General features: G+C 38.2%; 1 protein-coding gene across 36 annotated transcripts in view; it reads left to right on the top strand.

Moving 5' to 3' along the window:
• The window catches only part of KCNMA1 (potassium calcium-activated channel subfamily M alpha 1), a 508,587-nt gene extending 484,564 nt beyond the window's left edge, over positions 1-24,023 (top strand). For 8 of the 36 annotated variants that reach the window (XM_063339497.1, XM_063339496.1, XM_063339493.1 and 5 more), the window contains 5 exons: positions 5,455-5,649; positions 7,247-7,365; positions 8,876-9,100; positions 11,211-11,239; positions 17,041-24,022. In XM_063339497.1, coding sequence (XP_063195567.1) covers positions 5,455-5,649; positions 7,247-7,365; positions 8,876-9,100; positions 11,211-11,239; positions 17,041-17,192 — 720 coding nt within the window. In that variant the 3' untranslated portion in view covers positions 17,193-24,022. Of the gene's footprint in view, positions 1-5,454; positions 5,650-7,246; positions 7,366-8,875; positions 11,350-17,037 lie in introns of those variants that run through there. The other 28 variants (XM_063339527.1, XM_063339509.1, XM_063339504.1 and 25 more) reach the window with 7 other exon arrangements.
• The last annotated feature ends 3,169 nt before the right edge of the window (positions 24,024-27,192 follow it).

The raw sequence follows: 27,192 nt of genomic DNA, 5'->3' as shown, positions 1-27,192 counted from the left end.
ATGAGCTGGTAACAGTGGTCTCTCCAGGCTTCGGGTGAAGTGTATTATTGTACTCTGCGTGAAGACTGTAGGCACGGTTCATGTTTTAAGTGTGGCAGTGGCTATTGTTAAATCGTGCCAGCTAATCATTATTATGTCTTTGAAGAGACATCTACTGCCATCAGAGACTTGAATGATATATTAATATTTGTTTTGTCATAGCGTATGCAATCCCAGGGAAAGAATACACGTAGTCTGTCAGTCTCAAGGTGGCGCTGCTCCCGAATAGCAAAGCACGTTCTCATCACCAAATTGAATGTGACTGAAAAACCATGGGATTGGAAGCGTCTTTTAGATAATGTGGATGTTTTGTAAAAAGGTTATCTTCAGCTATAAAAAAGTTACATCATATTGAATAGCTTAAGAGAAGCAAATTTTGGAGGAGACGTACTTTTTCCTTTTCTGTGTCTTGTTGAGATAGTTATTCCAGAAAATCCTGTGCGTGCAAGGAAACCAGTTTTATCAACACACAGTACCTTCAAAGGTTTGAACAGTTGACCTGAGAGCCAAAGCTTCTTTGTTATTCCATTTGTCGCTGAAGCTACGAGAACCACAGAAGTTCTGGCAGGTTGGCATCCCTCCCATACATAACGCTGACAATAGACTTGATATACTGTCGGAGCGGTGCTGTTAGAGGCAAGGATCTCCAGAGCCAGATTATACTGTTAAACATTCGATATCCTAGAATTTATTTCCTTGTGCTAGGACTTTAGGTCTTGATTTTTGTTCTATAATACTAAATCCTACTTTTTCTTCGTATAACCGAAAGAGCAGAAAGAAGACGATAGTTAAAAATAACTTTTCATTATATCCCTTAGTCAAGAGTTCTCCCTCAGGGATCTTCACAGTCTTATTTATACAGAAAAGAAACTGTTCAAATCTATGATATATACATTTTGAAAATATTTTTTGTGCAAGTCCGTTCAGGGGATTAGCAAGCAGCAGCTTGTAACCTAAAGTGTCCCAAACTTCTTTAAGTTTGGACAATATTTTGAGAATCAATAGATTTTCAAACTGTGAAATGCTGCTGTTTATTTTCTGCTATTGATTCTGTCTCAAAAGCCCTTTTACTATTGGTATAAGTTACTGACGTTAGCTCAGCCATTCCTCAGGTTTGCATATATGTTATTCACTCAACAGAATTCCTCCAACTGAAAAAGAAAAACAAGTTAAAATATTTGTTTGAAAGTGATGTTAAAAACTGCATGCAGTGGAGGAGGAGTCTTCTTAAAAGAAATCCATAAAAAACCACTACCAAACACAAAAAAATGGCAGATATGACTTGGAAAATGACAATTTTAGAGTAATTATAAATGAAAGGCGAAGTGCTATTAAAGTTAAAGCAATGTTATTAAAAGATGTGCTAATTTTCAGTAAAATTTTCTGTGAAAGACCAATTAGTTTAAAAGGCTTGACAGCGTTAACTGCAAAACATAAGCACTCTGGTAATTATACTTTAAAAAATGATTGAACAAACAGGAAAGCATCCCCAAAACGTTTGAGAGAGCTGCACTACGATTCCGGAGCACAGGCTAGGTGGCACTGCTAGCTCAGATATCTGTGTCAGGATTTCCTTGCTATTTACCCAGTTTGGGTGTCTATGATGCATTTCCTTTTTTCTCTGCTTAGACTACACCTATTTCATATTCTCACTCCGGATGCCGATTATAGCGATGCCATACAGATGTCCAGTGTGGGGTTCAGTTAATGGCAGTAGCAAAAAAGTGTTTCTTCAGTTACGATTTTACAGTCAACGAAAGGGATTCACTACCATCACTGGAAAGTGTCTTGTTACTTTAAGTACAGCAGCACCTTTCCAAAGGCATTCTGTAGATCGGGTTCTTATAAGTACTGGCATATCCAGGCCACGTACCCTCCCACAGAGCAAGTAGAAGATCACTCTCAAATTAATTTCAGTGTATTATTATTCCAAAGGAAATGGATATCAGCTACTTCAGCTTTTCGGTGTCCCCCAGTTCCAGACTGGCAAGAGGTAATGAGAGGAGTCTGGGTTTTGTGACAATCGAAAGCATGGACAGAAGGGATTTTCCTGAGGAGTGTTAAATATATTAGTACAGGAGGAAGCAACCATATGTAGCAGAAGGTGACAAGTTACAGCTTCCTATTCACCCGTCCTTTCTTGCTTATGGTTGGGCATTTTCTGATCAGTTGCAACGTGCTGAAAGCTGGAATTTTTTCACTCATTGATGGCAAAAAACCAAACCCCATCATTTGGCTGCACTCATCCATCTGGTTAAATGGTGACATCCACATCAGTCATGGTGTGAACCCCAAATTAAGCCATTGTTCCAAGATAAATGTTGCCTCCTTTGCTAATAAGTGTCTTAGCTTTGCCTTAACATTTGTCTAGCAGTGGGATGCCTTTCTCCGGTGACAGCATTCTGTTCCATCAACAATAGATCTGATTCTTTTCTCATTTGCATCGGTTTCATAGTAGTGTGCAGCTCCCAGAGTTACTCCTGGTTGACACATGACATAAGTCAGAATTGGGCCCATTATGTCTTAATTGTACTGGGGTTTGGGGGGGAGGTATTTAATTTAATTTAATTCTATATTATTTTATTTCTATTAATGAATTTGTGACAGGTGCCTGACTTGATACATTATTTTACTGCTGCTTTCATTTCTTGGCCTAATATGAGATCTGCAGTAAAATGAGTGATATGGCCACAGTATAATTTCTTAGTAGATCATGCTCTGGTGAGCTACAACTGAATTTACGATAAGGGATAATTGTGTACTTGCACAGTACAAAATTCAGATGAGCTAAGAGTATATGTGTTTAAATCTTGGATTCTGGCTACAGTTGCTATAATTTGAATTACAGAATAAAGAGAGAGAGAGTTAGAAACCATTGAAGGCTGGCCTAATGATACCTCCTAAAGAGTAATAAAATTATTAGTACAATCTTAGACTTTTGCATATTTTACCAATCACTGCAAGCCAGCGGTCTGTAAAACCAGGCTATTTTACACGAACCAGCATCCATCGGTCTTAGGGCAGGTGAACATTTCTTACCATAGTTGGCCTTATTGTAAACCAGACTTGAAACATCTACCAGTAACGATATGCTTTACTTTTGTTTCATGTTCTTTTATATTGATTTATAGACGTGAAACGGACAATAGCTTCTTTGAATAATACTAAATATCACTACTTAGAGAAGAAAAAGGGATCAAAAATACTGAATAAAAGGCTTGAGAAAAGATACTGTTGCAGAAAATAGTATGCTTTTGTGAAGACGTGCGCTTCAGGTGCCCTATAGAATCTGTTGGAGCACATTTTTACTGAAAGGGCTTTCCCAGCTTCTACAATTGCAATGCCTCCAACCTCTAGATCTGTCAGAATTTGACTTTATGTCCATGAAACTGGTTTCCAGTAACATTGCTGCCTAACTGCAGGCGCAAAGGAATTGTGCTAATTATTTTAGTTGAGTGGGTATACAATATACACTGACAAAGGCTAAGGAAAGAGGTTAAACTTAATGCTGTTTGTTTTTTTTTTTTATTCTGAGTACTTCCATGTTGGAAAAGTATAGCACAGTGGGAAGAGTTGTTAGAGGGCAACTCTGATTCTCATCTCAGGGACATCAAGAAAGAAGTAATTGAAGGATAAACAATCATGCCCGAATGTCTTCTCTCTCTCACCACAGCAATTCCCATTAAACGTCATGTCGTCACTCCAGATTTATAATCCTGCAAGGGATCACATTGATCTTTCTATATGTTAAGAAAGGTTTGAGTATTACACTTGAATTGTTACACATATGTAAGAGCCGATTTCAGATTAGCTGGTGTTTTAGACTAACTGAATTGTCCTGAATCCCTGCTCATGTCAGACAACTCTGTACAGTACACTTTGTATTTAAAATACATAGTGCCTTACCCTGCTAATTTAAAATAATTGGAGTTGATGAGATGCAAATATTTGCTTTAGGGCATGTATAACAATAACAATATGTTCCTCTCATTTTAATTTAGTTAACAGGTGAATGGCGTATATGCCTATGTAAATAAGCAGAGAAGCTTGAAGTTACGAAACTTCAATGTAATGGTGAAAAACGTTGCTGCGCAGAATTCATTTTCTCCTGTTTTATCTGTCATCTCAAGCGAACAATAAAACTGAAATTTCATTATACAGAGATAGAATATCAAAGTAACATGGATGGGAAGCCAGTTCTGCTTTTTGATGTCAGGATAAAATATTTCAACCTGTACCTCAGTTTACCCATGTATTAAATACAATTACATTATATGGCTAGAGCAATGCATTTCATTGAAAAGTATTATTTAAAAAGTATTATCTTTGGACAACAAGCGCTGTTTGAGAATTCAGTTGTCGTTTTTACTTGGTTGGATTACAGACATTTGTTCCAAATCCTAAATTCAACAAAAGTCGTGAATCTAGTAATGGAATCCACAAATCCAATAATGTCAGTCCTGTGCACTCTACAGTGAGCTCATTTCCTTCTCGTATGCCCCCCCCACTTGCAAAGCTTCTGAAAACACAGACGTTAGTGACATTGTAAGTGATGGTGTCTCCTTTTTCGTTCAGCATTATTTTTTGCCCAGTACTTTACATGGCTGATATTTAACTGAGTATCTCTGAACTACACCAGTATACTTTTAAGTGAACTTGAAAGTCATTCATCTGGCATTAAATTAATATTTAAAATACCCATTGTTTGCCTGACAGACCAGCAATGCTACAGATGCTGGCAAAATGTCAGTGTGGAGTAAATCTTCCCTAATAAACCACACTTACCCTATACCCTAGAGTTTTTTAAAAGGACCACCAGGATCCCAAACTCATCATACATTTATCTGGAATGAACTCAAGATGTTTAATTGATACATGCTTATGTCTGAACACTGTCAAGTCTCGTAATAAGATGTTTAGTACAATACATCGGTTAGACTGCTAGAGTCCAGCCACAGTAATAAGTAATGACATTTGCAGCACAAAGGCAGCTCCCCAACGAATTGGTGACAAGAGTAAAAAGGCAATCTAGCCCGTGTAAGCTTTAAATGTGGTCTGAATTTTACAATTACATGTCCTAAAGCCCATTATTAGACATGAAGGCAATGAGAAGGAAAGCAGTCATCGCATCACTACTAACACCAATTATAGGAAACATAAATCATTCAAATTTTTGTACTTTAATAAAAATCAGCCTGAATTGGTGTTTAAAAGGAAGGATCTAGTATAGGGGCCTAATGGGATAGAAGAAAATAGAGTAATTGGAGGCTGCTGTCTTTTCACTTTCTATATAAAATTATTTGAAGAGACAGCCAAGAACTTTAAACAGCAGAAACCCAGAAAAGTTGTAATTTGGATGTCTTCAGTTGTGACTTTAATGGTGTTTGCTTAAAGAGCTTTCTTTTATCTCTGCAGACATACTTCAATGACAATATCCTCACACTGATACGGACATTGGTAACAGGAGGAGCCACACCAGAGCTGGAAGCACTGATTGCTGAGGAAAATGCATTGAGAGGAGGTTACAGCACGCCCCAGACACTTGCAAACAGGGACAGGTGTCGAGTTGCTCAGTTGGCTTTGTATGATGGGCCGTTTGCAGACCTAGGGGTAAGATCATGAGGGAAACGTAGGACCAGGGCTGGGCTGTAATCTATTTGGTTTCTCTCAGATCAAATTAAAAAATCTATCTTCATTAGCGTATAACTTCTATTGTTTAATTTAATAGACCTTTTGGATCATTTGACAATTTACAGCACAGGGTGCCAGGTTTGCTCTTACCCTTTTTAAGAAGCTATATGACTTCCCAGGCTCCTTGCCTGCATATTCCATACAGAAAATCCTGTGGCCCTTCTTAGTTGTCAGCTAAAGAAATTGATGAGCTGACTTGGATGATGTAACCATTCTAATAATAATCCATTGCAAACATTAGCAATATCTATTTTTAGGTCAACCCTTTGTTGGGTTTTGATAAGCCTATTTAGTCTTTCTGTGGAGTTTCCAGTTCTTGCTTAAAATATGCTTATTAGCTTGAAAACAAAGCTGTAAGGTTTGTTTCATGCTGTTTCTGGATGAACTAAAATTCTTGTGAAATCCTAAGTTTTTTCACATTTTGACTCCACTAGCCAAAGAGTGAAGTAAAAAAAAACCAAAAAACAACAACAAAACCAAATAAACAAGCCATCTTTAAAAAATGGTGCATTTGAATAAAGAAGTATCTAGCAATGTTCTCTGGACCAAATCTTGTAATCTTGAGGCAAGTCCCAAAGCACCCACCTCGCTTTGATGATGATGATGTAGGATTTGATGTGTCTTAAATTAACCTTGTGTTCACCAGCTCTGTTCAAAACGAATGGAGCCACCTTCTTCACAGAAATGACAGGGAATCCCAGGTTAAGGGTGATGAGAGTACATGGGTAGAAGTAAACAGCCTTTCAGTTCACGTAGAAGTCCATTCATAGCTGAGACTACCAGCTCATCAAAACACTCGGGCATGTGCGTAACATTTTCACAAATAAAACAAGCAATACCAATCCTTCAAATGCTATTTCCCCAGAGCCTCGATTGCACTACATCAGTGGTGGTAGAATGCATTAACACTCATCATTACTTAAGAATCAATATTTTAGATATACAAATTATAAAATCTAAACTTTTTTTGCTAATCAAAACATTTTATATTATTTATGAAAAATAATTTCGTCATTATTTTAAAGTGGGAGATCTTTTATTATCCTTTAACCCATCATAACTCTAATTGTGGTTGTTCTCCCCAGTGAATTTATGTGTCTACACAACAGTATGGCTACTGCCAAAAAAGGGTCAAAAATACTAACAATTTTAATACCACAGTTAATGTAATTTGTAGAATATGCATTGTTTGGTACCAAAATTTATACTTCCAGCTTAAAGCAAATCACTCACTCTTTCCAATTTACCATCATTTCATGGACCAAGGCTCTCCAAAATAATGATCACTTTACATAATTACTTATTTGAAATAAAACATTTAGATTATTCATTTCCTTGGGTAAAAGATCCTCATGTGTGACAAACAACAGACTGTCTTTACATCGCCTTTTTTGTACAGGCTCATACTGAAAATCCCGTTCCCTGACATTGTGTTAACAGAGAAAAGAAAGGAAAAAAAATGTGCTGTTATCTCTCTTTTCTTTTTTTTTTTTTTGTCCCCTCTCCTTTCTCCTAGGACGGAGGTTGTTATGGAGATCTATTTTGTAAAGCACTGAAAACATACAATATGCTTTGCTTTGGAATTTATCGATTAAGGGATGCACATCTAAGTACTCCCAGCCAATGCACTAAACGGTAAGTCCAGCCTTTTAGAACATCTCTGCTTCACTCTTCTTCAGTCTTCTCGGTGAGGAAGATCCTGGTGCCTGTAATAAATCTAAAAGAGAGAGCTTGCTCTATTGTTTACATAACTGCCACAAAAACTAATTCTTTGAAAACTTCGTGGTGACTTTCGCTGAGTTTAAATCATAGGCTGGATATCATAGCATAATTTTTCAGCTAATTTTAATAACAAATTTTTAAAGTTAGTTTTCAGAACATATCTTTATCTTGTTTGATTTATGATGATCCACTGCTTGCATACAAGGAAAGGACTTCAGTTTGCTTATATCAATCAGCTGTAAGTTACTGGATAACAATTTAGATTATAGTAGTTAGACTTTTTTCTGAATGCTCAGAAAATACTCCTGCCTCCCACTGGTACTATCTGTATCTAATAATCATTTCTTCCAGCTAATGGAAACCGTTCTCTTGGTAGGCTGCATTTTTACTCCAGTAGCACCAAGGCTGACCTCAGTGCTTTAAATAGAGCAGACACTGTTCCATCTTTGCAAACTGAAGGCCATTTAGCAGCTTACTTGAAATGCGTCTTAATTAAGTGCCTACTAGAAATACACACACAGACCCATACCAGAACTATCACAAATCTACCATCTGTTACTGTTTCATTCTCTACAAAAAGCATCATTATTGTGTTGAACATGGCAATAAACAACCCTGCAGCCCACCAAAGTGGTTTCTTCTGTAAGGATTTGGACAAATTGGGTAGAAAAAATTATTTTCCATTTAGATTTACACTGTACTTGCTATACTTGAGATTATTTGTTGGATAAATAAGTGATCTCTGTCCCTGAGGCAACTAAGCCAGATTGGTTATGAGCACTGAATTAATTTGAAAAGAAGTTGTGAGCTTCGTGATCAATTTTTACTCATTTCTTGCTTGGACACAAAATCCCTATTGCCTTGCTCACATATGTTTTTCACATGCAGGAAAAAATTTAGCAGCAGGGTCCATAAGCCCTTCCTGCCCTGAAAGGGGGTTAGTTGAAGGTGGGGTTTCAGTATTTAAAGATCTAATAAATATAGAGTAAATATGTAGTTAAGTATAACTGCACCTAAAATCCTCCTCTCCCTGCTTTTCAGCCATTGTTTAAATACCGTTGCTGGTGGGTATGTTACTGTTTTTTGTCAATACGTAAACCTGTTTGCTAGAGTCATTGCATTACCGTGCAGCTAGAGAAAGGAGGGTGATTTGTATGGTGTCTTCTCTGAAAAATCATGATGTGATTCACTTGAAGAACCTCGCACTCAGCATGTCTGTGCAACAGAAAAGATACAAAAAGTGATATCTGACGTAAGAAGGTCCTAAATTATAATGGGCATTACGTGAGCTAAAGTTAGGTACACACTGAAGGAAACATAAATGCAAAAATCTGGGCAAATGTTTAGGAGATAACAACTGCAGAAGATTTTTTTAAGCAAAAGTCTAAACCTGCTTTCTCTTTCTTTCTTCCTTTCTTTCCAGTTATGTTATCACAAACCCACCGTATGAATTTGAGCTTGTGCCGACAGACTTGATCTTCTGTTTGATGCAGTTTGACCACAACGCTGGCCAGTCCCGGGCCAGTCTTTCTCATTCCTCCCATTCCTCCTATTCTTCCAGTAAGAAGAGCTCATCAGTTCACTCCATCCCATCAACAGCAAACCGACCGAACCGCACCAAGACCAGGGATTCCCGGGAAAAACAGAAGTACGTGCAGGAAGATAGACTTTGATATGTGTACCTGCTCCCACTGTGTGTGAAACTTGCATTCACCACCCATTCTCCCCAGTTAATGTTTCCAGCAGTAATGTTCCCTGTTTTCCCATGGAGTTCTCCCTTTTTGTACACATATTTTGCATATGTATGACAGTGTGCATGTGATTGTCATTTTTATTTCACCACCATAAAACCCTTAAGCACAACAGCAACAAAGCAGACGGACCAAAAGTTATTTATGATGCTAGGGGAGAAAAAAAATTCTAAACCCATAGGCACACTGAAAACATAAATAACTCACTGCAGTTACTCTACATATCAGAAAACAGAGTATATTTAACATGAACACTTGCTCTTGATGTCAGACTTACACAATGAAAGTCATTTAGTGCAGAATTGTTGATGTATGTTGCGGTAGGTTTTTTTATATTCATATTTACAAGAGTTGTTACATTTATTTGAAGCTTATAAAACTAACCCATTTAAAAACAAAACAAAACAAAAAAAAAAAAAAAAAAAAAAAACCAACACATCCCTACTGATTTTTCACTCTCAAAGCTTATATTGTATAGGGCTTACACTCTTTGTATAGATTATTGCTGCGCACCTGCTTTATACCAAAGCAACATCAGGGACTTTTCTGCTTGTTTAAGGACTTTATCTAAAATACTAGCCTTTTGGAGATAATGTCTTTCCCCTTTAACACTGAAATTGTCTGGGCATGGAGTTGTAAAACTCCAATGGTTTAATTTAAGTTTAGAAAGAGTCTAATTGCATATTAAATTATTATTCTGTCTATTTATACTGCCACATGAATAGCTATATTTTCTTTCACTTTTGACATTTGGGATAAAAAGCCATATGTATCATAAATATTGGATGTAAGTCATTAAAAACTGCCTTCCTGGGACTTTTACGTCTTTAAAAGGTGAATTAGTCACCTTATGTACAGAATAAATAATGTTCAGAAAAGAGCAAGCATTTTTCTATGCTTAAGTATCAGATCTCGAGGGACTTTGTTCCTTTCCCCAGATGGTAGTTTAACTTTTCCAAGTTAGAGTGGTGGTATAAATCTTCCAACAAGAGTCCTAATATGCAAAGATCCTCCAGAAATCCTGCTCCATGTTCTAGCTGGTTCTTTTCAACAGGTGCATGCCAGTACGCAGGAATACAGGGGAAGACAACTGCGTGTCTTTACGGTCTCTCCCATTCGGGAAGAAAAGGTGCCGTGCCCTAGACAGCTAATGAGCAGAAGAAGAAGGCTGGGGTGGGAATACTCACTGTGCTGAGGCATCATCTTCTAGGCGCTTGCCAGAGTCCGGTTCTTGCAGATTCTCACCAATGGCACGCCTTGCCAAACAAAAATTGTCGCAGGGAATTAAATAAAGTAGTGAAAAGGAGCCTATCCTAGACAGCCATAGGAATGATACTTCAAGCTTGTGGTTTTTTGGTTCTTTTTTTTTTTTTTTATTTCAAATGCCAGCCTTTTGAAATATAGTACTAGTTATAGGTGATATGAAGAGTTTTCCAGGGTAGGGAGGCCAGAAACACATACCACCTTCCCTGGCTACCCAGCAAGAAAGCATGCAGACAGAAAATAAGTATTTGGATGTGGGAGTGATTAGCATTGTAACTGCCAACCCAGACAAGGTGCTTTTATGGTTAGTGTTGTTTTCTACCTTTCCCTTCCCCGAGCATGATAATTTTGAAGATTTGCTTGCTGTGTGAATTGACAATGAAGCCAAGCACTTTTACTGACAAAACCTGGAACCATATAAGTGGGCTACAGAAAGTACCACTGTGCAGTGTTAAGCATAATGATTGGAATACAGTATATATGTGTGTGTGCATTCAAATGCAGCTGTAAGTCCTATCAGTGAAATACGTTGCAAATTATGGATGCTCCCCTACAAATGAGTCTATTTACAGTTGCTCGTCACCATAAAGACAAATTCATGTGTTTCTTTTTGGAAAGAAAGTTATCGTGTTTTGCCCCAAGAATATTTATTACTACAAGGATGTGCCAGTTAAAGTGCTCAACAGGAAATATGACAGTTTAAAAGCATTGTAAAACTTACATAGCTTACTTCTTTTTCTAAAGTGCAACAAGGATGAATAGAATGGGCCAAGGTATGACAATTAATGGTTCTGCATGACCTAGCAACTGCTGTGGGTTTCCTTCTATAACTTTGTCCTTGTGAAAACTTGTGAAATTAAAAAAAAATTAGTTACAAACTTTATTCAGTTATTGGTTTGTTTGTTTGGTTGGTTGTTTTTTGGTTTTCTTTTGCCTTTTTTTTTCCCTCCAAACCAGAAGTAAAACTGGCTGCTGCTGCTGCTGCTGCTGTTGCTCAACCCTGTTTTATTTTTTATCCTCTCATCTGCTTGCCTTTCTAATTGCACGTGTCCTTTTGGAAACACCCAGGTTCCTGCTCAATGAAGATGCCTACCCTGGTGCAGACATTACTTTAATTTCCCATTCCTCATTCCAGTTCCTTTCCTCCCTTCCCCTCCCTATTCCCCTGTCCCCTGTGTATGTTCATGAGCATCTTTTTATGTTGGCAATATTGACTGAAGATAGTCGAGAGCAGTTATGCATTTTGGAAGAATGTTAATGGCTTTGACACCAAAATGCTTTTCCATTAATGTTTTATCTGTTTTCCATTTAGCAGAGGAAGGCAGGGTGTTAATATGAAGCCACTTGTCACATACTACATAATGATTTTATCCAAAAAAATAGTATTTGTATAACTGTGCAGCTCAAATAGAAAAAATACAGACAGTGTACATTAGAGAAGCAACTGGTCTATTTTGTGAGCAACAGAAGAGAAATAACTAATATGGATGTAAATCTGAATTCTTCAAATCATATTGAATTCTAATTCTCCTCCTTCTTCTGTCCTAAAGTCAGAAGCTTAAAGTTTTGACTTTCAGTTCTACCATGTGCCATTTTCACTGTTAACTATAGTCAAATTGATCAAATAGTTTATTACAGTGATGAAGATTTTCTGATACGGATATACTAATGAAATTGGGAAGTTTGTCCTTACAAGTAGAGGAATGTTTAAATCAACTATGTTATGTTGTCAACATTTTTTATCTTGAAAAATAACAGAAAATCTCCCGTTTGTTCAGAAACCTATCTCAAGTCAAACTTTCTTAGTAGCTACCCTGGTTAGTTTTTGAAAGTGGAAAAGCAACACTAATGTCAAGAGATGACATTTTAGAGCTTTAAATGGAGGTCCTGCCACTTATATCAGTCCCAGCATGGTTTCAACAATGGAAACCAGGTTATTGGTTATTAGTAACTTCATTGACCTGAGTGTCGACACAAAATCACATCTAGCAAACCTGCATGTTCTTACCATGGGTTCCCACTAGCCTAAACTGGCAGAGTCATGCATTTTCCAGCGAAATGCCCATTGTCAAAAGTAAGACTTTTGCTAGTTTAAAAAATAAAAAAATCAACAAGAGCCAGTCCCAAAGAGCATTCTTGTCCCAAAACTTTGGTTTCCTTGAAGCAAAATAACGAACTTCACAGAAAGTAAGAAGAGTTTCTTCTCTCCCTTCCTGCAAATTACTTAGTGCCTGCCACATGTAAAATATTCATCTGCCAAGGAAAGAATTGCTCAGGAGGTGGGAGGAGAAACTTTCATTACTTTTTTCTCATACAGGAAGAAATTGCACGGGAGAGTTTTCAACTTAGCTATAAACAAGCTGCCTGTGTGGAGGGGGGGAGGCACACAAGCACATACATACAGACTCGTTTGAAACTGCAAGTGTCACAAAAGAAAAAAAAAATCACGTTTGAAACAATTGTAAGGTAACCTGGGATTCTGGTGAGAATACAGATTTAGTAAATCTTGGTGTCATGTTTAGCTAGTACTTTCTTTGACTCTGCTCAGAAAAAAGGGTGTTTCACAGTGACATTTATTCAACCTTGATTACTCAGCCCAAAATTAATGACAGAAATTTTAAAGCACCAGAACAATAAATCTGTTGGAGAGAATTGCTGCAGTCTTACACAAGCTGAAGAAATCTGTATTTTGATCATTTTACTTTAATTATTTCTATCTTTTTATGCGGCAGGGAACAGTCTTACACAAGATGTTAATTTTTATTTATTTGCAATAAGAGCATGGAGCCTTTAGAACCTCCATGGATGCAGTGGGCTGCTAATAGCCCACTGCAAACACAGGTGCTCGAGAGGAAAGTAAATGTTTTCTGCTTTTTGATACATGAAGTTACTTAGCTGTTCCAACATCTCTCAGCTGATGCTGTCAAAAACAAACCCGTCAAATACTGTAGGAAGATCAGGGACACTCTCGAACAGCTCTTAAAAAAAAAACCAAAACCAGCAGAAAACTGTGCCTGTTCTCACGGTAACGTAGAAACACATATGGTAAGGATCAATATGCATATGCCAAAAGGGAGAGAAACAGACTGAACATGACAGAGGATTTAAAAAAAGTTGGCGAATATAATACCTAAAGACTTTTTAAAAAAAGGTTTTCTGGATAGATTTAAAGGGAAGAGTAAGTAGTTTGTTTAAGATATGTATAAATCTGTGCTAAGACTATGGAAGACATATCAAAGTCATAACAAAAAAGACTGAAAAGTGCATAAAGGATTCAAGAAGGACATTTAGTAACTGGCAGCAGAATATCTTAGTGGCCAAGAGTAAAGATGAGGAGTGTCAAGCTCACATTTCAAAGGTAAGTGTAGAGGTTGATGGATTTTCACAGGAGAGTCGTCGCTATGTGGTCAAAGACAATTTTAAGTGCAGAGAAGGAACAGGAAAGGTATAAAGCTGGGTCCAGGCATTTGCTGCTGGAGGTGGTAATAACCAGACCAAGGTTTCCGCATTGGCAACAAGAAATTTAAACAGCAAAAGAAATTAGAGTCTACCAGTTTCTGCATTTATTGTTTATTTTCTGTATTTATTACTTGCCAGGTAAAGGCAAAAAGAGACTTGATGGTGTCTTTTTAAAGATCAGCTCCCTGGATATGAGTGGTATTGTAAGGATTAACATAGAAATAATTGCCTTGTTTTGAAAATTCCAGGGAAGGCAGGGGAGATGGGAGAGCTTTACACTGGCTGCTGAGAAATACAGTGCAGCTCGTCCCTGATCCTTAGCAATCACGCTGTTCCCCCTTTCTTGCTACGAGGTTGAATTAACTGGCACCAAGTTCTGTTTGTAAGGAAAGTTTGTGCACCATATGTTAAAAAAGAAGGTAGAGATAAAAGTTCGCAGTGCTTAACTTGCCTCAAAATCATTTTAAACACAAACCATTAGAAAACTGTTAGTTTGAAATTGTTTATGTGATCTTGCAAGGCTTTTAAAAGATGATAACCATCACACTTTACACCTCTCTGAAAGGTTAGTTTAATCGTAGATCACATAAAATTGGTTTCCACAAATGCATAATGGTTCATGTGTCACACTTGAACTAAATGGTTTTTTAAATGGAGCTGAAATTATTTTGATGTGTACGCATTCCCAGATTTTTTTTTTCCCTACAACCTTTCTTAAACCAGCCCCCATCAGGAACCATTCCCTTAAAGTCTCATTAATAATTCAGACGTTCTGATGACTTTAAAAGATCTATGGAATTGAGGCTTTTTTTTTTTTTTTTTAACTGCTTGACAAAAAGATAAATGAATGTAGAAAGAAGCGGTAGGAGTCTGGCAAGCTGTAGATCATCTCTGAACAGATTGTAACTTTATCATTCTGTCAGGAAGAATAATTTAAAGCACTTAATCAGTTAGCTTCAGTGTGCAGGATGTAACATTATGAATTCCTAACGTCCAATCTGTTCAAATCAAAGGGAACTTAATTATAATAGGTAAGAGAGAGAGAGAGAGAGAGATGGGAGATTGAACATTGTTCAGACTCAGGCAACTTTAAGGGGGCAGGGAACTATTTACCCTGGTCGCAAATGAGTAGGATATTTTAAAAAGAAGTAAAATACATTTTAGAAAATGACATGAAAAACAATACAGTAGTTCTGTTTACCTTCAGTAATAGGCCACTAATGACTAATATGGTTCTTTTTTTCAATTTAATTTTTTTTAAAAGCGTAAGCACGGGTAACATATGTATCTAAAAAAAGATGGATTAAACCCTCTTAAGTTTGGGGTTTGTTGTTGGTGAGTGGGGGTGTTGCATGTAGATGCTTAAAATCCATATCAAGTGTTTAAATTTCGTCCTCACAAAAGAGACTGAGAAGTCTAGTAATTCTGGAAATTGATCCACTTCTTTAGAGGCCCTAACTTCGAAGCTAGTTGCTTATTCTTACGTGTTTGTGACCAGGTATTTGTCCTTTATTCTTCCTGGTCTTCCAGTTTGTATTCTCTGCTTCACCTCCTGAGCTTTTGTTCTCAATCCTTGGGTTTCCAAGGTGGATTTTGCTTTGCTTTTTTTAAAAAAAAATTATTTATTTATTTAAAATGAGTACTCCTTCCACTCCTGCCCTGATTCCAGCCCAGATACAGCAGCGTTTCAGTGGTAAGCAAAAGTGGCAGTTTGTATTGTGCAAGTGAGACGCTAAAGCTTATGAAGCATTTTGGGTTCCCCGTTGGAGTGAGAAGTAGCACAAACATGTAAGGGCAGCAGCTCTGACGTGCCACACACTAAACCTTGCATGTAATAATGGAAATGCCCGAGTTGCAGAATCCCATCCCCGGAACCATTTGTGTCCACTGCTCTGCACACCCACTTCTGGAATTTGGGGAAAGAGGGTGAAAATGGAGACACCCCCCCCACACCCCATTCACAAATGCTGTCAAAGCAGAAGCACCTTATGGCCATAAGGCACTCTAAGACCAGGAGTTTATAAGTCTTTGTATAGAGCTATCTTGTAAAGTGGCACGCCTGTAATTAAGAAATGACAGTAGTTGTTGCTCTCTAAAGAGAGAATTCTTTTGATTATTTTTTTCTTTTGTGAATTTGAAGAAGTTTTTGTCCGTATCTGCGTATGAACAATGCGATACAGTGGTTACAACCACAAGCAGCTGGGGAACGGCTGCAATGCTGCAGCCGCTCAGCATCCTCACTCCCTCCCACATTGCTCCCAGCCCACCTTATATCGGTACCATGAAGTTCTTCCTATGATCATGGAAACAGACACTGCCCAAAGGTACAAAAGGAAGAGCTCCCCCCCAGTCTTCCTTTAAGTCCTTGCTTCCTTTGCCTTGCTGTCACGTATCGCTACCAACCCATTCAGGATTAACTTGAGCCCCTACCACAGTCCTCTGAGCATCGGGTACGTTCTATACCCCTTCCCAAACAGGAGAGTTCAGCAGCACCCAAGCAGCCAGGTTGCTAAGTAGCAATATAGTGGCCATCCCGTGCAGGAATGCAGCCATCTGGCAGCATGACTGCAAGCCCTATATTTCTTCTAGCACCAACTGTGGAAAGTTCTTCTTTACATTCTCCTGCATGATTTCTGAGCCAGCGGCAGCGACCGCCCTGGGGCTGAAGTGGTTCAGAGAAGCCTCCGACTCTTTAGGTGCTCCTCTGTATACGGACTCACATGCTCTTTTCTGCATCACCCTTGTATCATTTTTTCAATAAATGATTCAGAGGGTGTTCACCTGAACATAAAAAAAAATAAAAAAAAGAGCTGTCTTGCATTCAACACACAAACTAGCATATTGACAGTTTTCTTTAGCTTCTACTATCAAATCTGCAAACATGTCATCCTCCTTTCATGAAAAGTATTTTCAGAGGTATTAATCTAATGCACTGTACTGCTTGTAATTAGTCAAAGTCACCTTCTATCGATTGCTTTTTCTCTATAAACTTTACTGACTGCTCCCCCCGCTCCTTTTTATTTTTTTTGTGTGTTTCTGTGTATATGTGCTTCACTAATTAAAACTCTCATTTTCCCCTCCTTATTCTGTCTCTACCCGTTTTGCTCCTTAGCAGAAAAGAAATGGTTTACAGATGAGCCGGATAATGCCTATCCCAGAAACATTCAAATCAAGCCCATGAGCACTCACATGGCCAATCAGATCAATCAATATAAATCGACAAGCAGCTTGATACCACCAATCAGAGAAGTTGAAGATGAATGTTGACTCCTTCGAGGCCAGAACTATTTTTTTAAAGCCTGACAAACTTCATGAATGGTGATGTGACATTTATTCCTCTTACATGCTGAACCACTGATGGAGACGTTAAGAAGGGCAAGCTAATGGGAAAATAAAATAGACAGATCTTTGTTTGTCTGCCTTTAATATTGCTTCCACGTATTTTGGAAAATATTTCATTTATAAATGAACATAATCAAAACTAGTCATGTATAGCCTCTAGCATTTTAAATTATTTTTATTTATTAGAAAAAAAATATATTTTTCTTTTTTTTTCATTGTCAAGTATTTTCCCTTAAAAAAAGACAAACATGCATATGTGGCCAGACTCCTCTGAATTTTAAAAAAAAAACAAACCTCAGTCTTTGGCTTCAAGGAGAATGATGGTCACAGTTATAAGGACATGTAATTAAGGGAGGCAAATGATATATTTACAAAAAAGAAAAAAAAAAGGTCCAACTTGTATTTTAGTAAATCAAAAAAAGCAGAAGAAAAAAAAAAAAAGAACAGTTCACCAAAATGTTTCTTTACTGGAGGATGTGTATTTTGTTCAGCATTGACACCAGCTCTTAATAAACTGAACTTATTTATTTTCAAAGTTGAAAGTCATATTTTTCTACATTTAACATTCTTCCGAAGTATTCTTTGCTTTATTACCATATACAGCTCATCTTAGTCGCCAGTTATGTTAAGGTCCAATAACTCCCACACACGCAAACACGCTGTGTTGTCCCCCCCCGCCCCCTACATGCGTGTGTACACACATAGACAAAGACACGCACGTGCACACGCACACAGACGAACACACACAGACGAACACACAAACACACACACACAAGAGCCCGGCATCCTGGATAACTTTCTGCACCACTGGCGTGGTGAACATCAGTACCCTAAACCGAGGGCCAAGCAGATAAGGTGCTCCTAGGCGGCACTTGCTACAAATGGCAAATCTGGCAATTCCACTTTGCTTCCCATTAGCCATCAGCAGTTGCTAATTTCAGGAAGGCAAGCTTGGCAATTCCTCTTCTTTTGCCATGCATTACAGTGCTTTAATCCAGAGTGCATAAATATTGCATGAAATCATGAGTTATAAACCTTCTCATCTACCATATTTTCTTGGTTCCTTACTTCAGAAGTGCTGATGGCCTCGCATCAGGCTTGTTTCTTTGGTTCAAATTCTTCCTGATATGGATAGAGGTTTAGCTCCAGATCTTTGCACTTTGGTGATAGCTCATACCTTGGTAAAAGGCACGCTGAATCTCCTTTCGGTGAGTTCAGATTAGGATAAAAACTGGTTTAGCCACAGGTCTATAATCTCACAACATGAAGTTCTCAATTGATTCCTGCACCAAGCAACATCTTATTTTAGCAGTTGCTTTTTTTTGTTTTTCTTTAATTTATTTTCACTTTGCTGGGACTCCACACATAAAAGTACAGTAATAACCAAATCAAAATAAAAGTAATGAATGTATTTATTATGATAATTTACAAAAGGCCTTTGATGGGTGCCTTTTGTGCCAGCAGTTTCACAAAGTTACCAACAAGCTTTATCGCCATCAGACAAAAATGTGATGTTTGATATCTGTGCTGCAGTATCTATCCACCCAAGCATTTGATGTTCTAAATGATTTAGTAACTCTCTCGATCTCAAATTAGCAACATCTGACACAATTGTGTGAAGAAAAACAACCACAAAAGGCTGTGCTAATAAGGATTAAAACAAAATTATAGGACCCAGTCATCAGGAAAGGCAGGTTTCATTGTGCAAGTTAACTTTAGGCTTTGTAATTTTGCAGAATTGTTAAACACCACAACAAAACATACTGTGGTACTTCTATCATTAGAGAAATATCAGTGAATCAAACAAATACAAAGCAGATGAATTTATTGTGAAAACAATGATGTCCACCATATAATCCAACATTTAAGCTAAACTATCTCAGCTTTAATGTTTGTCCACTGGCTGCAGTACAACTATAACCATACTAACACCTAATAGGCTTTATTCTGGAGTGACTTCTTGGACTGTGACTACTTTGATGTTACATTTTGTAGAATAGCTATTTAAAAAACAATAACAAGAATTGTTAATACAGTATCTGTAAAATTGGATGGTTTAAAATATTTCACTCTCCTGCAAAGTAAAACAACAATTTAAGCGGTTTTTTCCATTATTATTTAAACCATGTTTAACCCATCTCACAGTCCCCAAAACAGAAGATGATTCTGGTGAGTTCTTCTGGTCTATGCTGCTTCAGCTAGTGACACGTCATAACCTGCATCTGGTTTCTGCGTTGGGTCACGTTAAGCCTTTACTTTGAAGTCATTGCTCCTTTTTCACTTATGAACTGCGTTCATATTATAACCAGGGTCAAAAAAGCTGGTCCTGAGTACAAGAGAATGTTTGAAATTCGTGTTCAACTTCACCAAGTACATGTGATTTTTTTTTTCTTAGAAGACTGTTGTTTACTGTACATTATGTCTTACACTTTACCATATACAGTGCCATTTCTGAGTGTCCTTCCTTCAGAAGTGAGCATTCACTGGATTAAAACATAGTAATGACTCAAATACAACACTCCTACGTAGCTGAGGTTTGTATGTGTCTCTCTGTCCAGTTTAACTGTCACACCCAAAAAAACCCCATGCTGCCAACTGTACATAAATGAAGAACAAGATCTGAATATACACTCATTCTGTCTCCCAGCACAGATAGTTCCGTATGTAACTACAGATAGACAGAACACCACCTGTGGAGAGCAAGCGAGACGGAGAGAAACAGGGATAGTTACTGTTTTGCATTTCCCATTTATAGAAAAGCCAACAGCCATCATTAATCTTTTCTTACACCTCTTTTTGATGATCAAAGACGCAGGACTGACTTCTGGCAATTAGATGGAGGAATATGTAGAAAACCTGTGGGAGATCTTTGACATTCAGCCATTAAAGACTACCATAAGGCCAGCACCACTATTCGGTTATATGTAGTTACATCAAGGCAAGTGGCCTAAGTGACAGCTGACAGACCCCATGGCGACTGATGCAGAAATAAGTTTTTGATCTTTATTAATAATTCTTACTCCTTTCTCAGAAGACAACAAAAGGGGGAAAAAAAGAAGGAATTTCAGCTTTTTCATTAACTGCATGCACAATTAATCCAGGCTAAACGATTTTTGGGTTTTTTGGTAACTTATGTTTTGGCTGGAAAGCGCGTCTGTGTGCGTGAGCGTGTTTGCACATATGCATGTCCACACATACATGTGGGTGTATATAGAGAGTATAAAAAGGGGTTGTGTATATTTATTTGCTACAAAATCATCACAAGAAGGTGGTCATAATTTTTTTTAGCTTACAGGCTAGCGCACGGAGGCATTCTATCTACTGTTTCCTCCTGGTTTGCCCAAAAAGCAGCTGTTCCTGTTAGTTATATTCACTGTGCAGACAGGAGACCGCAGAAACCTCTCTCACTGCTGAAGCCACGTGTGCTCCTGGGGCCTCCTCTCACCCGTGCACACACGTGCTCCCACACGGCCGCAACGCTTGCTCGCTCTCTGTCTTGTGGCTATTATTTTAATTTGTCCCCTGAAGGCCACGAGCACTAAGAGGAAAGGCTCAACCTGTCCTCTGATGGGGTGTTGTTTGGGTGACAAGTGCAAGATATTCAGCATCTAAATGAGACTTTTTTTTTAAGGCCTCAATGTGACTGCTTGTAAGACGATAGGTATGTGATGTATTTCTTAATAGGGGAAAAAAAATGCAAATGTTTCCTTGTACTTTTCAAAAACTTTCTAAAACTGCCGCCTCCATTTTAACAGCTCTTCTTCTTTCAAATCAGCATCGATGGCCAAACAGTAGGAAGCACATGTGGCAGAAAGTACAAACGCCCTTGCTCTGGGTTATGATCAGTTATAGAGTGCTAAAGGCTCTCGGGCAATGTTGTTTTCCACCTGTAACACCAAGGGACCCTGCAAGTCCAAAAGCCAGAACCGTAGGGACAGAGAAAGCGGGGCGTGAGGGACACGACACATCCAGGTCCTCAAGCAGGTGGCTGTTTCCAATTCATCGTTGATGGGAAAGTCAGTGCTGCTTATACAAGGTGAAGGCCATGAGCTTCAGGATAATGAGGAGCCCGTGTAGCCTTATTAAGCCACACAGATGTCTTGAAAGAGTTGATGAGTCTTCAGCAGCTTACAGACTGTTGTAGCAGCTGGGGCTGTACGAGAAGCCAGGTTTAGCTACGCTAAAGATTTCTTTTTTTCTTTTTCCCCATTTTTGAATTTTAAAGGCCACCCAATGACTCACGCAGCATGGATGTGAAAAGACTTAATTGGTCTCAGCTGAATGTGGAAAAGGGAAAAAGTAGTTTGCATGTAATGTACAAAAGACACGACAAAAGTATTATCTGTAGCCTTTTATTATAAGTTGTTCCGTGGTGGTGGGTGAGCTGGTTGTATTTTTTTGGCCAGTATAAGGAAAATTTGCATTTCTTAAACTCTTCGTAGTGTAGGAGAAGAAGGAGAAAGTATAATAGCACATTCTCATTCAGAGAGGACTGTTCTTGTTGGGGGGTGTGTGTCTGTGTGTGTGTAAACTACATCTACCAACTACCGCAATAATTGGATGCATAAACTAATGCATGACCAAAAAAAAGCAATAATTTAAACATGGGTAACGGTGCATGTTTTCACTGCTTGGTCACTCACGGGCAAATCCATAAACAAGGTCTCAACTGCTCTGTTCTACCTGCCCCACATGGGCTCAAAGTTAACACAGAGCAGGTGCTTAAATGGTTTTATCAAGGAGCAGGTTCCTAAGGGCTTGTGGCTCCCAATGTATTTGAAATGAACACATAGCGAGGTCAGGCTGTGTGCGTGTGTGTTGGTTTTGTTGGTTTTTTTTCGTTTTTGGTTTTTTTTTTTAAAGCTGTTGTTCTCATTGTGAATTTCTTTAGCACCAAAAGAAGTGTGTGTCTCACTTTTCATATCTAGTTCTAAAGCTGCTTAAACAAAATAACTAAGTGTGTGAAAGGTGATGAACAGGACAAAGTGAAAACAGAAATCCTTTCCCTGTCTTACAGTGGATTGGCCTGGGAATATCTGTCAAAGTCAATGGCAGAGGCATAGCGAAATTCAGGGGAAAAGAGAGCTCTTTATATTCCTTCTTTTATTTTCCTCTCCTTGCCATCTGAACTACCAATATCCCCAATATATGAACAAGGACTTTTATGATTTTTATTTTTATTTCTTAATTCTAAGGGTGTTTGAACAATCCCAGGCTTAGCGGATATATATATATTTTTAAATTCGTTATATATGATAGGTATACTAATATTTAGTTAGCAGGCGTAATATTTGTATACTTTATACTGAGCAATACTAGTAGGTGTGGGTACAGCCCCCATCTGAAATAGCGAAAGGAATGGAGTAGCTGTTCAGCTGTGGCCACTGCCTCGGATGGTACACAGGCCTATAGTATTGACAATTCTGCCCCAGCATTTATCAGAGCTATATTTATACACGTAATATATCTATTCTGCACAGATAGTCTCTGCTATAGAACATTCAGCCACATTGAAACTGTATAGTCTTTAATGTGCAGTAGTCTATATAACCAATTAAATTCCACGGAAGTTAATAAATAGGACTGCTGGTCTAACGTATCTGTTTTATCTAATGGTGTACTACTGTAAACTGTTAAAATGAGAAGGGGTAGGGGGAAAGAAGAGAATATAATTATAAAATACTTTTTTATCACTTTTGGGTCTAATTTAGAACACTATCTAACTTAAGAAGCTAAACACAGTAACGCTGCATCAAATTAGAACCTTAGTGAAGTTGAGAGAAAGCTTCTTACTGCTTCAGTCAATACATTTTAGAGGAGATCTTTATAACTTCAAAAAAACAGACCACCCCACAACACAACATATAGGCAGTTGAATACATGTAATAGAAAACATCATAGACTTTTTTCAGAAACCAAACATTTGGCATATGAGCACTTCGTTGACTGGATGATAGTCAACGGGAACCACATAAAAAGGTCAGCAGGTCAGTTATCTCAAGTTTTCCTTAAGTAGCAGTTAAAAAAATGCCGCTTCTGCGATGGCATAAGTTGGAACACACACGCTTAGCCAATGCAAATAATCTAACCTCTGTCAAAAAAAAAAAAAGAAAAGTTGACATAACTTTAATTTTCGCATTTCTGTAGCATTCAAGGCTGATGGTTTTTTTCTTCCTTCAGAAAAAAGACACACACGCAAACACATATATACAATATATTTTGATGGCTACACGTGTCTATTCAGTTATAATCTGGGAGTGGGGATGGAGGGGTACACTGAGAACCAGCTATCATCTTAACTTAGAAGTTCATCAAGAAAAAGGAGTATGACTTCATCATTTTACTTTTTACCATTATGGGTTGGTGAGAGAGAACAAATGCTGGTGCTCAGAAATGATCTACCTGACTTTGTCATATGTAATATCCAGTGATAAATATATTGTCCTGTAAAAAGGGTTTGTACATAACTTGTACATGGTTTCATTTTGTATTTTTCTCAGATTAAAATTTATGTATTTGTGTTCTAAAAGAAGGAGAGATTGCTGTGTTTTCTTTTTCTCTTTGAGACAGGCTGTGGCCCATAAAGTTATGCAACATGCATCATCAAGTCATGAGTAATACTTTATTCACAAAACCAATGCTATTAGTACTTTGAACTAAGACTAACCCAGCTGCCTTTCTCTCTTCCTCGCCCTCCAGAGTCAGCCCCTTCCTAATAATGATTAATATCAGCTGCCGTGGAAGATGCTGTGAGGGCTGTAAGTGAATAATTCTACAGTAAGAACAAACATCACCCTAACACCAGTTATGTACTTAAATACAATTATAATCTGGTATAATTTAACTACTTTACGTGGTTGAACAGGGCAGCTCATGGCTCTTTTAGCTTTGTTAGGTCAGGTTTATGATGGAGTGATAATTTTGCTAAGCAGTCCAAAGAATTTCTCATCTCTCATGACAAGTGCATTTAAAAGTTATTTGCAAGGTTTGAACTATGCTGCTTCTATTGCAGCGGCAGGAACTAGGTACAATCCTACATGCAACTGTGTGTTTTTAAATTTAACGCCTTTTGGAATCTGTAAGATTGTGTGCATGTGGCTGGCATTCTGCTATTTAAAATAACCTTGTCATTAAAGTTGACATCATTAATCTGTGCAGCAGCATCACCACAGTGATTTGTAATGCAGCACAGTATAATAAGCCTTGTTTGATTCTGAATCATGGATAGGAAAGGGAAGAACGCTGCAAAAGATGCAGTTAAAGGTCAAGAAAACCCCAAAAAAGTACAAATAGTTAATTTGGCCCTAACTTGGAGGTAAATAATGTAAAGAACCTGGTATAACATGGCTACACTGGTGTTTTCTAAGCAAATAGAGTGTTTCAGGGACAAAAAATAATCAATGCATGACAGTATTTGTGCAGGACTATGGAGAACTGTGTAACAACTGGCCCAGCACCAACATCAGTGAAGCAAACTGGTCCAGACCTCACCGAGTACCCCTGTCAAAACCATCCTTAGAGACTCTGACTGGGAAAGGGAGTTAATGCACCATAAAGCCCGTGATGTCTATCTAGGACAGTTCAACGAAAGGACTACTCTGTGTTCGTAGATCTGCACGGAGTTATATACTAGATCTCCTTTAAATGTTACTCCTCGACCTGATCCGATCCCTTCATGGTGTCAAGCACTGACTAGTAAGTTTGGTTTCTAATTACTGAAGGGGAATGATAACAAGGAAGCGAGGGACAGCAATATAAGTCCCTACGAACAGGTACCCATTTTAAGATGGGAAGATAATTCTTCATCACAGGTTTAATCAGGTGTCCGCTACCTGCACAAGAATCCATACCGCAAAATAGGTTTTTATCTATATGTAGTTATCCATGAATATAAGTGTGGTTGGATGTGTATATTTATATCTATGCATATATGTCACTACCTGCTTATTTTTTTTAGGGTATTGACTCTGAGATGGCACAGCTTGCTGTCAAAAACACTTAAATCAAACCTGGCAATAGAATAGCTAAGGTAAGAAGCCCTGTTACTCATCAGCACCCTATGCAGTTCCCCTGAAACAGTAGTGTAGTTCTCGTCAGCAAGTGGTTGCAGCGAATGACTGCTCACACCTTTTCTGGGCTATGAGGTAGTCCTCACACTCTTTCAGAACACTTTCATTAGCATGCAATTGCCTCTTGCTGTATATGATGACACATATGAATTTTGTTATGATGTGATTTGTAAGCATGGTTTTGGGCATTGAAGGAGTACTGTTGTAGGGCAGGGAAACTGTGAAACAAACCTTTGCCTCACAGCCCAAAGGCAAGGTCAAACATTTGCCATAATCTTCTGTAGCAAGAAAAATAAAAAAGACACACACAAAGAATGAGCCTCTTTCCAGTCCCCCTCATTTACCACAACCCCACCCTTTGCTCCACCTGCAGCCCCTAGAAAAAAAGTACTGATTTAAGAAAGACTGTTAATCTTTCACTTCAAAGGTAGAGGATGTTCAGGCCTATTTCTAAGTATTACGGAAGGGGCCATCAAAGAGCTTATTAAGGGAGTCCTTAAACAATTAACAGTTATTGGGCATTACAGCCATCCCAGCTTCCATCTTTGCAAGCTCACAAGTTTTGCCAGCCACAGTGAAAGAGTACCCAGTTAATGACAGTAGTAGGGATAAAAATCCAGAGACATGATGCACCGCTTTCAAAAACAATTTACCGACATTATTTTTTTTCCTAGACAATGGAAGAACTCTGCTTCCTTCCTAGAGCTTACAGTTTAAAGGCAAAAAACCGCAGGCTAACGTTTGGCAATCTCTCTCTCCCTGAACCTTAACGAACTTTAGACAGGGCTAACATCCAAAAAAGGAAAAATGTGAATCTTGTCACCAGACTGTGGTTGTACCGTATCTGCTAAACATGACAACGGAAGAGGTGTGGGCAGTGTATGTGCCGGGTTTATGGCCTTTAACCTCCACTTGAGTTGTGCATGCCCATGCAGCTGCAGGGAGTAGTTGATGGCACATCATATTACAAAACAGCACTAAACCAGAGCATATCATAGTGCAGTCACACCAGGTGGCCTGTATGTTACACACTGAGAGAACAACGTAAACTGGAAAACCAGATTTATATAAATCAGTTCATTTTCCCATTCCCTGAATACATGGGACTGACACATAGCATTTTAAATAAATAAATAAATGAAGAAAGAACAAAAAGGCATCTTGAAGTGAGAAGAGAAATGTGTATATATACACACTCCAGTAGCCAAAATTCAGCTTTCTGAGCAGTTTTTAGGGTTGTGGATTTGTTTTGTTTCGTTTTGTTTTGTTTTGTTTGGTGGTGGCGTGTTTGTTGAGCAGCAGAAGCCAACAGTGGGCTGTATCATTGATATATGCAACTCTGTTAGACAAACAGGGATGCGTCAGAGGGTTAGTAGTACAGATGTAAACCCCCTGCTTCTAATCAATATTGACTTGCATGGAGTAGCTACAGGTTTGTGCTTCATAACTTCTTTGAAAAAGTCATAAATCAATTTAATCCTGCAGACTTGAGCTCTTAAGTATAGAGAATATCACTAAAAATGTCTTTAAATACAAAGAATATAACAATAATAATGTAAAAGATATTATTGGGCATTATAGTAAGTGACAGATAGCCCACCACCTGCACTCTAGGCTGCTGACTGCCTCCTAGAGTCTCCGAGAGCTAACACAGTCCTTCTTAATCATGAAGTTAAGCCTTGTCATAACGACACTTTTGATCATTCTTCCTCTGCAATACATTATACGGCTCTCAGCACTAAGCTTTTTGTAGCAAAAGGTTTTGGTAGAGGGCATTAGAACCTGTACTCCGCTTTTTTGTAAACATGACTGAAGGGCATTTTGGTTATTTAGTTGTTCTGTACTAAAGAGCAGTA

This window comes from Chroicocephalus ridibundus, chromosome 6 (genome assembly GCF_963924245.1).
Source record: "Chroicocephalus ridibundus chromosome 6, bChrRid1.1, whole genome shotgun sequence".
Classification (NCBI taxonomy): Eukaryota; Metazoa; Chordata; class Aves; order Charadriiformes; family Laridae; genus Chroicocephalus; species Chroicocephalus ridibundus.
Note: the sequence above shows the minus strand (reverse complement) of the source record. Positions and strands in the feature narration are given on the sequence as shown.